This window comes from Oryzias melastigma, linkage group LG4 (genome assembly GCF_002922805.2).
Source record: "Oryzias melastigma strain HK-1 linkage group LG4, ASM292280v2, whole genome shotgun sequence".
NCBI classification, from domain to species: Eukaryota; Metazoa; Chordata; class Actinopteri; order Beloniformes; family Adrianichthyidae; genus Oryzias; species Oryzias melastigma.
Genome location: NC_050515.1, coordinates 10,865,983 through 10,879,246, shown reverse-complemented (window position 1 = coordinate 10,879,246; position 13,264 = coordinate 10,865,983). Strand labels below are relative to the sequence as shown.

Genomic DNA, 13,264 nt, shown 5'->3' with positions numbered 1-13,264 from the left:
CTTGGGATATATCTCGATACATATCATATTGTGACATGTGTATCGCGATACTTATTGGCAGTACACACCCCTAACGAATACGCTCTTTTTTAAATTATTTTTACTTTGGTCATCCTGTTTTAGCACATTTTGCTTGTTTCTTCTATCACATAAATAAAACATGAGTGTTTTATCTAATCTGTTCACTCTTCACTTGAGTGACTGAGGAACACAAACAAACCTGATCAATAATATATTCGCATACATTATTGTTTGGATTTCAGAAAGCTGGTCTCTGTAACAATGCTTTATATAATCAACAGTGGATTGCATTTGTGGCAACTTCCATTGCCAAACATTTTGTATCAGTAGATCCATCAGTTCTGTGAGAAAACAAGTTAGTTATAATTAAAGGGCCAATATCATGAATTCATGAGCCTTACAGAGTAAACTATATCCATTTATGGTCGTATTTTACCTTTGGCACACTAAGAAACATTTTTTTAAATGAAATATGAGTTATTATTGCAAGCTCCATTTCCTACATGAAAGACACCTCAATCCTTTTGCTCTTAATTGGTGCTGCCCATTTTATGATGTCATCCTAAAGCCGACCCCTACAGTCTGTCTGGATTTCACCCACAAAAAAAAAAAAAAAAAAACATTTTGCAAAGATGGATGTGCATAGTGTGTATAAAAAATGAAAGCATTTTGCCGGTCTCCACAGAGAAAGTGTGTGTGTGTGTGTTAGCCTGGAGGCGGAGCTGGAAGCACAGACTCTTCCTGGAAGCGGCTGTTCCTCACTTTTTGATGTCACAATGTGAGGACTCATTCATTTTTGTGGATTTGGAGAGGCTGGTGCTCAGAGCGCAGGGTTTATAGAAATGCTTCTAGATGCATGAAGACGCTTTGAGGGTTATTTTTGTGAAATATTAACATTATAATACACTTAATAGCTCAAAAATTAGATTTTTGTATGATATGCAAACTCAATCGCATAGGGGTCAACATTCAAAACACACCTTAGCTGACCAGGATAAATATTAATGGTACAAACTAAAGCTACACTTTTAAAACTTTAAAAACGTAACTTTTTAAAGTAAATATGAACAAAAACAGGCAGGAATATTATTTCAGAATAAATCAACTTAAACCTTAAAAAACTTTAAATATTTTACTCACCAAAAAAATGTATTTTGTCCAAATCATGCCAGTTAGAAATAAGCGGAAGATAATGTTAGGCTATTAATAACGATAAAATAAAATGATCTGGAGGGCCGGATTTAATTACCCGGAGGGCAGGATCCGGCCCCGGGCCTTGACTGTGACATGTGGTTTAGGCCCTATAAGAAGAAATATCATTATAGGGATAGGGAAGGTCTTGTTGGTTTTGTGTCACTTGACTTCTATCCATCATCAAATGAGGCACCATCATGCATGATTGGTGTTCTGTGCACAGCTAGAGTAGCTAGCTTCTAAGTAGCTTCTTCAGTTCTGACCTGGATGACTGAATCAGAATCCTTACCAACATAAAGTGTGACTCTGAATTCTTCTACTTATGCTGGCCCAAATTCCTTTCTAAAACATGCAAACATACTTCACTGCAGAGAACAATATTCAAATGCTGTCTCTTTCATTACAATGTGCAATTTCTGAATACATGAACATGTGATTTTGTGCAAGGAAAATCTAAATAAAAAAAAAAAATGAAAAAAGAAAGGGGGGAAAAATAGAGAAACCGACTCGCAGCCAAGACTCTTTCTCTTTAGACAGGATTGACCTTAACTCAAGCAAACCTCGGATTCTCAGTGCAGCTGATCTGTGCGCTTTCGTCTCCATTTATAAGAGGATGTCAGGGCCTGTTCCGCCTTGTTTGCTGTTAAGAGGATGAAAAGCAGCAGCCAAATAGTGCTCCATTTATAAGCCTGTTTATACATGCTAATGCTAAAGGCTGTTTAGGGCTCACAATGTTGCTGCTGGATGGGACTCAATCGACACAAAGATCCCATGATTGTGGCTGGAGCTAGAATGATAGAAGTATGATTTAGAAGAATTTCTCCTCAAAAACCTGATGATAGGTCAAATATAAGGCTACCCATCAGACCATATTACCTTCTTTAACAACAGAACTCACCTGTCACTTTATATTCAATCAATTAATCTTTATTGGTCTTAAATTGAATCACATTTTTCTTATTACAAAACAAATTTTCTATTTGCATGTCAACCATATCCGGGTTTAGTTAATCTCTTTTGAGTCTTTTTTTTACCTGTGAGGAAATATGTGCTCAAAATGTTTGGAAAATATTGTGAGTCTAAACAGAATTTTGTTCAACCGTGGAATAAATCTACACATTTTAAATTGTTTTTTGAGTCCGTTCGAGACAAATCTGTCCTTGATGTGTCAAATACCATATCTGTTTAACCTCTCTGTTACGGACAAGGCTAATGTGTTAGGTAGATGCTCTGGGCAACAAAAAAAAATGTTTGAAAGGGAAACATAGCCTTCTTCACTTCACTCAGCGCAAGAACACTCGACACTTCTTGGCAGGAGGATCTTGAAAGTCAAAAAGGAAAAAGTTGATACGCCTACACCTGTGCTAAAATACCCCCAGGAAATCTCCACAATCTGGTGCAAAGACATGTCAGGATGGCCAAAGAAAACAGCAGAGTGTGAAAACAGAGTATTTGTAATATCTCTAGAGAAAATTCAATTGTTCTCACCCTTCCAAAAGAAAAATATAGTGCAATAAAAAAGTAAAATAAATATTCTATATTAAGAAATATATTTTCATATATTAGAAACTTGCTTATAGAAAATATACTGCAATATATGAATGGAACACTTATTTATTTTTAATGATTCATATACATTTAGAATCCATTGATGTTTTAGGTTTTTTTGTTGTTGTTTATTATGGATATGTAATAATATGTAGAAATTAAATGTTTTTGACTAAAAGATAACTATAAAAGGAAAAAATATATATATATCTGAATTAGAGCTATAGTTATGTATTTATAACATCAAACAAATCTGGATTTATGATGTTTTATGTTAAGGTATTTAAACGATAAATTTAATGTTTCTTTCAACATATGACTGTTTTATGAAATTGCTGGAAATAACATAAATATGATCTTTCAGTCAATACATTGCAGGACTTTTTGGTATAAATCACAATATATTGCACAGTAAATGACCATATATAGAATTGTAGTATTTGAATACACTGAAAAATATATTACTTCTTTATATGGAAAACACTGTCAAAACATTTTTGCTCAATAAAATGTATTTAGAAATGTATTATTGTTACCATTTACAACCCTAAAAATATGTTATTTTTGGTAAAAAAGGAAAATATGCCATTATTAATGGGACATCATAGAAACAATAATTAGTTGTTTTTTTTTTTAAATTCATGTAGTTGTATATTTATACTTAAAAAATGAATGTCTAAATGTGTCAAAGCTCATTTATTTACAAAGCAAAAAGCTTCTTTATCCAAACATACAGATGTCTGCATTTGACAACCTGTTTTCTTTTCTCGTTTTAGTCTTATATCAAAATGAATGAATGTCAAATGTTTGGATGGAATGTCAGAATAAATGTAACTATTTGAGTTATGGAGGTACAAAGCTTCTTCTTTTTCAAGTAGGTGAAGATGAAATACCTACAGCGAATCACTTCATTTTGTGGTCATCTAAGACTTTGACAGAGAATAGAGGGTTTTGAGGAGTGATATAAAAAATGTGTTTTTTTAAAAAAAATAATTGTGTACAATAAAAAGGAAAAGCTACATGTCAATCTTTGTATTTACAAAGTTAGTGGTAAATTCAACACGAAACATCAAAAAGTAATTCTGTGTTAATAGAATTTTTGAGTAAAATTCCGATTTAAAACAAAGTTTGAAATTCTTTTTTCTTTTAATTTTGACTAAACTCATTTTTCTTTAGTTGTATATGATTTGATAAAGCAATCCTGTGTTAAATGTCTCCTATAGCTGTATTTTTGGGAAAAGTTGCTAAATATTTTTATCCTCTAGAATATGATCAGTCACTAACAGCTTTTTTTTTCTTTTTACTTTTTTCCTAGTTTATGTGTAAATTGGTGTTAGAGGGGAGCAACTTCTCATCCACTATCATAATTAAATGTCAGATTTTACACCAAAAAATTAAGCCTAGTGTCAAAACCACTTTCTAGTGTGGAGGAGGGGTGGGACTTTTTTTTCTATTTCAGTTTCTAAGAATTTTAATAGAGGTCATAATTGAACACATAGGGGACATTTTTTTTATTGGTAGATTTGGCAGAGCTCCACATTTTACCTTGTTACCCAGTCAAGTTTTTTTTTTTTATCTCATGGGTGACATAGGAGATTATAAACCAAAATTAGCTGTTTACAAGTGCAAAAAGAATATTCACGACTTCTACATAAGACTACATTATTTAATAATATTTCACAAGAGCTTAGGCACCAAAGTATATTTTTTAATAATGCCTAGAAGATAGTTATGTAGACTGCATTAATTTACTTAAAATGATGTCAAAGCATCATATGTTATCCTTTTCCTTGTGCACTTTGATTTGCTGCCATCTTAGATCTTAAGCAATCATTGCGTTCTGCTTGCAGCTGTAAGCGCTGCTACTGTATATCTGGCAAAAGGACAGAAAAGGAAAAGCAGTGAAAGTCTCAAAGCTGGAGCAACTCAGCGGTTGCTTATTGCAGCCGTATAGATTTATTACTCGTGCCATCAGTCAGGATATTTCACAGCTGTGTTTGTGTTGGACCCCGCAGTGAGTATTAGGTGGCGGGTCCCAGGCCTGCATGTGTGATAATCCATTCATAGAAACCCTGCCTCGCCATATTTGTGCCCCACACCCCACTTTCTAATACTTCCTCTGACACCGTTTCCAAACAAAACTCTTAACAGGCGTTTTCCTCCAGACTTTAATTCACAACCCTACCTCTGTTTCTTTATTTTTACTCTTTTCTTTTAATTTTTTTTCTGAATGCCATTGCTGACCACAGATGGATCCTTCCCTGATGAATTTGTCTTCTCAACCTCTGTGGAAACACTTACAGCACATTTTTTTGATGGAAAACCGGTCCGGTTTGTCCACACAGGCAGAAATAGAAAGTGGGTCTTTGTCCCCCTTAGTTTCTTCTATATAATCATTCAGAAACCATATATATATATATAGAAAATCCTAACCATACTCTACCAACCACACAAAAATCCTGGCTGGTGGAGGTATTCCTCCAGGAGGCTTTAAATTTGTTTTAATTTCAGGGCTGTTCTAGAATAAAAATGGGTAGAGGGGATGTGTGTTTAAAGTCAGGAAAGAGGGAGCTATTAAATCAAAATAAGGGCTGCGCGGTGGTGTGGTGATTAGCACCATCGTCTCACAGCAATAAGGGTTTTGTTTGAGTTCTGGCTGGAGCGTTTCCACATGGAATTTGCTGCTCTCCGTGCACAGGCCGGGTTTTCCTTCAGGTAGACGGCAAACTGCAACAAAGATATGGATGTTAGCTTGATAGATGGCCTCAGGACTGCCCTTAAAAGTAAGTGTTGGCCTGTGCAGTCGGTTCCCTTTACCTGATGTTGATTTGACCAGATTGCAAGACCTTCACTGCCCTCAATGCAGTAAACCAATTAAAAAATATATTTAGTAACTTCGAATTTACTTTTATTTTTTTATGCTAAATCTCAAAACACCTTTCAATTTTACTCTAATCAGCTGAGGAAAAAATCCCTTTATTTTATTTTTTTTAATTATTATTAATTCGTTACATTTATCAAATTATTTAAATCCCTGTGCTTTCTCTTAGTGAAACTTTCTGCACAAATATTCTTTAAATTAGATATTTTACTAAATTCCACCTATCCTGTGCTACTATTGGGCGAAGGTGGGACACAGTCTGGACAGATCCCCAGGTTTTTCTCCCCACAGGGACTCTCTGGTTGCAGGAGCAGAGCTCACTCACTTGATGCGCCGGCAGACATGCAGCCACTGCAGGGTGCAGGGGCTTGGGCCCCCCGAATGTTGTGATATTTTTTGTATTTCCATTGAGAAAATGAATAAAAAAGGTCCCATAATTTTATTTTTGTTGTTATTTTTTCCGTTTTGGGTTTATAGTGAAACAGTGAGCCTTCAAACTTAGTCACAAAGACACAGAAACACAGCAGAAGCGGCTGTCATACAGACACAGGCCCCAGATTTAGAGTGTATAGCTCCTAATAACAGGTGAATCTCTAAATGATCACATGAACCAAGACGTGTAATCGTCGTTTTTGAAGAACTCTTCACAATGAATAAACCTGATCTCTCAACATCATCCATGTCTTCATACATTCTAAGTGAGATATCCACAGACACCACTCCATGTAGCGATCATGCTAAAAAATGGAAACTACTCCCACATGCGATGGCAGCATCAAGCTCAGACAGGAAGCAGCAAATTTGTCACACTAATGGCGTTGGATGTAAACGCAGAATAACATTATCTTACCAGTGCAACAAAAATGGTGAGCAATATTGGAGCTATCCAGCAGTACAGTTGTGAGCCAAATGTCACCTCAAATGAGGACATGAGTGGATCTAGTTGTCTATAAGTGGATGCATCAGAATGGAGCAGAGGAGGGAGCTTGTTGCTTGCCTTAGTAACTTGTACGTCACATTTACAAACTTTTAACAACTTTTTTTTGTCTGCTCCTGATACACAGCAATTTCAATAAATAAATACTCAGAAATTGAATCTTAAGCTTAATTTCCTTTGTATATATGTCCTTCATCATGAGAAAAAAGCCACAAGAAGATGTTAAAAACACATTTTTTATTGAATGGGTCTTTAAAAGGATCCACAGTTGTGTGTGTGTCGATGTGTGTACAAGACGGGAAGTATTTGAGTACTCGGGTACTCCACACGCTGCTACAAAATGCTTCATGAAAAACGACTCCAATAAAGATCAAATTTTGTGACATAATCTGTTCTGGCTGTAAAAAGTAAAACTGACATAATCTTATCAGTTAAATATCTTAAGGAAAACAATAACCAAAAAAGCGCAGACAAGAGTTTCATGTGACATAAAAAATATAAAATAGCGGACGTTTGTCCTTGTTAGATCCATCATACAGCAGTCCTCCATGTATAGAACTGCTTTGGAAGCACTGTTCTATGCGAACTGAAACCTTTCCCCCATCCACCAATATTAAGAAGAGTGCCATAAAATGTAACAGCTAATACCCCCTCCTCCTCCATGGTGGAGTTTAAGAAGTTTTTATCATATAATAAAATAAATTTACATCTGGTTGTAGCTCAGCGCTGGAAGCACTGAGATACTTTGCTTAAGGCCTAAATGAATTGGGTTAAAGAGACATATGTGGCAGCATGCTGCCCATCCCATTACGGTTCACATGTTTTATCCACGCCTGGCTGCTTGTTAACTATGTAACTTATGTGTCAGTTCACATGCTCGAGCACATCAACTGAATATTTATTCACTTTTACATGCTAATGAGGTCAAATCAAACAACGGCCACTGGAAGGTAAAGAGATGATTTCTCTGATTACATCTGTATCTTCAGGAGATCCTCCTAAAGCACACACGGGAGCTGATCATGTCCAAAATACATTTTAAATAAAATACTACATATTCTTCTTCAAAGTCCAGCTAGTGCAAGAAATTGGAGCTTATAGGTGCAGTAAGTCATGTGTAAAGGAGTATGCATGCATGCACACATGCTTCCATGCTCACACATATGGAATGTCTTTTCACAGGAAAGCATTACGCTGGTTCACATGCTCTGGCATGCCCATACGCACACATCTGAATACAGTTCGTACCAAATGAGGTGGAGCTGATGGTCATGCGAAGGTCATCGTATGCCGTGTTGGGTTCTGTACAGTCTCCTTACACAATTCCACATATCTCCTAAACATATTTTTAGACTCTAATTATCTTTTTTACAGATTGGCCTAGGAAGAGCATCAATCTTTTTAAGATTTTCTTTTATTTAAGATAAGTAAAACCTTCTCCGACCAAGAAAAAAACTAATATTGAAAATCCAGAATGAATTCATGACTAATTTTACTTCAAGGTTTTTGTTGCAGTAAATTAATTACACGTTTATTTTGTTAATTTCTAGACTTAATTTGTATGTCTATAAAGATGTGAGATGTAACAGTGCTTCTAAATGATTGTAGAAACAGTTTTAAAAATCACTATAAACTAAAAGAAAAATAACACAAATAATTTCAATTATCTCAAATCTGGTTAATTAACAATAAATGACACTTTTTCTTTCATCAGAAATTTCAGACTATACCAAGGGACTAACTGCCGGATCAAAAAGTCACGGTGAACTAAACACAAACAATCTTCATCGGTTTAAAGTTAAAGTTTATAAATACGCCTGAGTTAATTAGATCGATTAATCAATTTTAATTGATCTAAGCTTAATAGATCAATAATCGATGCATAAAAGTGAGGATTGATTAACACATGAAACTAAAGTCCGCTAGTTTGATGCTAACATATCATGGAAATTCCCATAGGACGGCTAATGCTAACGCTCGGCCAACCCAAACAGACATTCCTCACTAAATTAACTTCATTAATTTGTTACATTTAGTTATCATCAGATTAAAATTTTGAGTTGGTGGTTTACTCAACTTAAAATTATATTTGACAAAAAACAATATTTTTAAATATAACAAATTAGAGCTTTTATTAATTGGTCCAATCTTTCAGTTTGTACAGTGTAACCATTGGTCCAAAGCACAGTTTTTTTGCTCATACTTTCTTCTTCTTCTGGAATAAAGTGTAATGCTACAATGCGATCGCCACCTAGTGGCCAAACTGAAACGCCCTCCAAGAGAAGCAGAACAATGAACATTTTTCTTGGATCTTCTCTGTGTGAGAAACCATGTAGACTGACAATCTCATTTTCATTTCTCTAATAATTTATAGTATGTGAAGTGTATCAAATTAGTACGAATATAATATCTTTGAAACATATATAGAATATGACTGTATTTCTAAACAAATTTGTCTAAATGTGTAAACCGCATAAATTTAAAATCGAATTGAATTGAGTGGGTCAAAAGAATCGAAAAAAATCAGAACCGAATCGATCCTGGAAATCATTGTCCTATTTTTAAACTATTGGACGGCTGGGCATGAAATGAGCTTTGTCATTGTCTCCTATATGTCTACATCCCATTGTGTCTCCCTTGACCCCGTTGGCCGAAAATGTTCCTTATCTGAGCAGACCGCCATGATTAACCAAGGACTTAAATAAAGACAGACAATTACGATTCCTCACTATCTGCTGTGTGCTAGCTCAGACAGACATTTGCATTAGACCTATATTCGTTAATTTTTTTTCTAAAAACCAAATAAATAAAAAGCCTAAAAATGTTTAAGATCAACCCAATCACGGTTCCAGGATCAAATCACAAACAATATCACAATGCAAACAGAAGAGGAGATCTGTTCTCCAGCAGCCTGTCAGCTCCACTCACGTCTTTATCTTTCTTCTGTGTCTCTCAATGTAGAAGACAAATGGAAGGAGCCCCCGCCTGTGGCACAGGGAAGAAGGAAATGTCCATTCTAATATCCTGTCTGGAGTACACTCTCTCCGTCAGCATCACATCTATCAGTCCATCTTGTTGGATCTGCTGCGGAGGGAATGCAGCCACGCCGGTATCTGATGTTCTCCTTGTTCCCTCTGGTTTTATATTCATCATCAAAGACATGCTACAAATGACTAAGAAGAGGCCATGCACATCCTAAGTGGTTTACTAGTGTGTGTGAACATTAAATTGTAAAAAGCACTATTTTTAATGTGTTAAATTTACCTTGACCCCTTAATGCCTGTTGTCTCAAATATGAGACAAACCAAATTAGCCATAAAATCACCTTAACGTGGCTTTTACTTAAAAGCAAAAACAGAAGTGAATATCTTTTTTTCTAATAAACTTAATTCTTGAAAGAATATTTTGGTCAAGTGCATATTTGTTGATAAGAAAAGCTAAATTTTAAAATTTTAATCAATCAAAAGTGTTCTAAAAATACGTGTTTTTAATAATAAAAGATTACTGTGGTACTAACTGGCATTATTTTTCATAAAAACACCAATAAATTATCGAAAATTGATGTAATGTCATCTAATATCTTCCATTGACAGCAAAATTACAGCATTTAAATGAAAAATATATTTATTTAACTTCATCCTTTTTCTGTAACCTAAAAAAAATAAAACTTGTATTTTCAAATACTTTTTTAGGAAATGGAAAACTGCTAGATCAGGAGTTCTTAAAACAAATTGAATAAAGTGCACAGAAGAAACTTGCAGGAACAAAACCGAGGAAACATGACAGCTCTATGTGCATTAGCCTCATTCATAGCACCTCTTCATTCTGCCTTGAAGGACCTTCTCTTAAAGTACAGGCTGTGAGATCAAAATGTTTTTTTTATTTATCATTTTTCTTCCTAACACTTCTTCTCCACTTCACCCTTCATTTTGTATTGTACAGAGAGACAGAAATATGCCCAGAGGTGTTTACCAACCATGTAGCACATTTACCCTTAGCACTCTTTCAAAAAACTCCCATCATGCAAACGCCAGCTTGAGGGAATATGGCGTTCTCTTTTCCAAATGTATAGTTCCACTAAAACACATCAGAAAGGAACTAACTGGATGCTCACAGACATGGTGTGAAATTATTACTTTCACACATTACTTGAACGAGCTGAAAACGGGTGGTAGGGTGTCCAAAATAAATAAGCAGGGATTTTAAACACCACAAATGTGATGTTAAGCAAAACTGATTCATGAATATATTGTTTAAATGTGAGAAATAAATAATATTCACATTTTTATTAACATTGTTGCTCTTTTTTATTTATTTTTAGCCCAATTTATTTAATAAAAATTAAAACATGTTAAGCACAAATAGAAATTCAGATAATAATTTGTTTAAAAATTATTTTTAATTTAAATGTCCTTGAATTAAAACATATTGATGCAATCATATTATATATTGTTATTATTATTAAATCCTCATATAACTCATGTTTTGATTTATTTAATCAAAGCTCTAATTTAAGTTCTAGATTTTTTTTTTCTCTGAAATGCGAAAAAAAAGATGTCCCCCCGTCGGCGTGTTCGCCAATTTCTCTGCACGACCTCAATGTTTGCCACGGAGTTCTCCATTGTTTTGTTTTGGTGGACTGAGAATCTGAAGGTGGCGGGTGTGTGACAAGGGGTCTTCGAGGTTCTCCAAGTACAAAAAGCAAAACAAAAAAAGAGAGCCCCAATCACCAGCATGGGGTGCAAAGTGCAGCTGCCCTGCTAATGAGATTTTAAAGTGGACCATAATGCACCCTTAAATGGCCTGTACATGGAGAATTATATGCTTCGTGTGTCGATTTACTCCGTGGGGGAGGGGAATCTGCACATGTTGTCTATGCATGCATCTGTGTGTATGTTATTTGACACAATAGCTTAGAGCTAGGTCGACTGTCAGGTCGAGCTCCGTAATCTGGCTGACTGCAGAGATTGCACATTAAAATTTAACTAGCTGCCATTTAAACTAATAAAATAATTGAATAAAGTGACTATACTCTAGTGTGCTGTCCTCCCACATGAGTGTCTGTTTTTAATCATTTACCTAAAGAAAAATGTTTTTTTAGATTTCACAAGATTTTTCTGTAAATATGTAAGAAATATGTTTTTCAAACGATGTTTAAATCACACTAAAATAAAATTAAAACACAACAAAAATGCAGATGCATTACAGGTTTAGTCATGCAAAGCAGTTGCACTGATTCTCAATTCTCAATGATTTTGATGGATTCTCTAAAGTGTACATTGACAATATAAGGAGCATAAAGAGAACAAGAATGAGCAAAAGGACAGGATTTTCCTAAATTTAAATTGTCTACGTTTTGAGTCTATTTTTTTTTTTTTTTTTTTTTACAGGAAAATCTGAGATGAGTCAAAATGATCTGTTTGCATCATTTTTTTTGTATCTTTAAGACCCACGTTTACATTCTGCTGTGCAGTTTTTTTATATTTAGTTTTACTGGTCGTACGCTTGGACGCTGGGGTTTGTATGCACGTTCGTCGTGTCACCGGTCTCTGAATCAGACAAGAAATCTCTGTATCTGCCTCCATGAAAATGGGGACGTGTGTCAAAGTGCATGCGAGGGTTTTACTGCGAGGAGGACAGAAACCGAGAGTTCGCCTGTGTGAAGCCATCTTTTGTATGAGCAATGTACGCTCTTTGTGCAGGAAAAGTGAAAAAGATTAGCATGATAAAGGCTAGCTAAGGCTCGCTTGCTGATCATGTGACCCATTACTGAAAAAGCGCATAGATAGAAAATGACAGCAAGCTCATTCACGCAACGCAGAAACCAATGGGTGTGCCAATAAGGCCTGAGAGAGGCGCCATTCATGGCATTCAGAGCACAAGCAGCATCAGTTAGCCGTAAAACAAAAGAACACTTGCTGCTTGTCTGTTTTTCTCCCTCTTTATCTTTTTTTAAGGTCTCTTGTAAACACACAAACTGTTATGTTGTGTTTTTTTCTTTGATCTTTCATGTGTTGGTGTAATCTAGAGTGTGTTTTTTCCGTGCGTACAGTATCGGTGTGTGTGTACGGCCGTGCGTGTGTGCATGTGTAAGGGGCGGAGGGGGGAGACATCTGTGGGCCTCTCTAATTAAAGAGTGTGCCTGGGCCAAGCTCTTGTTTTTAAGATCCCATTTCAAAGCTGGAGACATAGAAGGCTTATTTTGGGGCTGGGAATGTGTCGGTTTACCCACAAACCTAACGCGCCCGACAAAACCGGCCTTCACCGAGTCAGATCCCTCATCTACAACAGATACATCTCTTTTCTTTTCTTTTATTTACTCATCGTCTGACAACCCTAATACCAAAAAAAGGCAAATTTGCCAAAGGAAGACCAGCACTTCCCCTTGTGGAAGGAGAAAGAATTCCCTCTCATTAATGCTAACATGCGTTCAGAGATGTTCAGAATGAGGTCACCAGACATGAGAGGTGGAAACTGATCTGACGCAGCCTTTGTGTTGTTGTTTGAGATCTGCTCTTCTTTTCTTTGTGACGAATACACACACAAAAAAAGTAAATCTATGGGTGTGTTAACCGTTTTTTATCAGTTTATCTGCTGTATACTCGCTCTGCATTGCTCAATTTAAAACCAATTTAAGACCACGACAATTCTCATGAAAACGTGACCAAAGAACTGCCACGTTA

General features: G+C 35.6%; 1 protein-coding gene across 1 annotated transcript in view; it reads left to right on the top strand.

Annotated features, from left to right (window-relative positions):
- ankle1 (ankyrin repeat and LEM domain containing 1) overlaps positions 1 to 9,923 on the top strand; it is a 96,212-nt gene extending 86,289 nt beyond the window's left edge. The window contains exon 10 of the mRNA XM_036211513.1: positions 9,543 to 9,923. Within this exon, the coding sequence (XP_036067406.1) occupies positions 9,543 to 9,780 (238 nt within the window). The 3' untranslated portion in view covers positions 9,781 to 9,923. The remainder of the gene's footprint in view (positions 1 to 9,542) is intronic.
- The last annotated feature ends 3,341 nt before the right edge of the window (positions 9,924 to 13,264 follow it).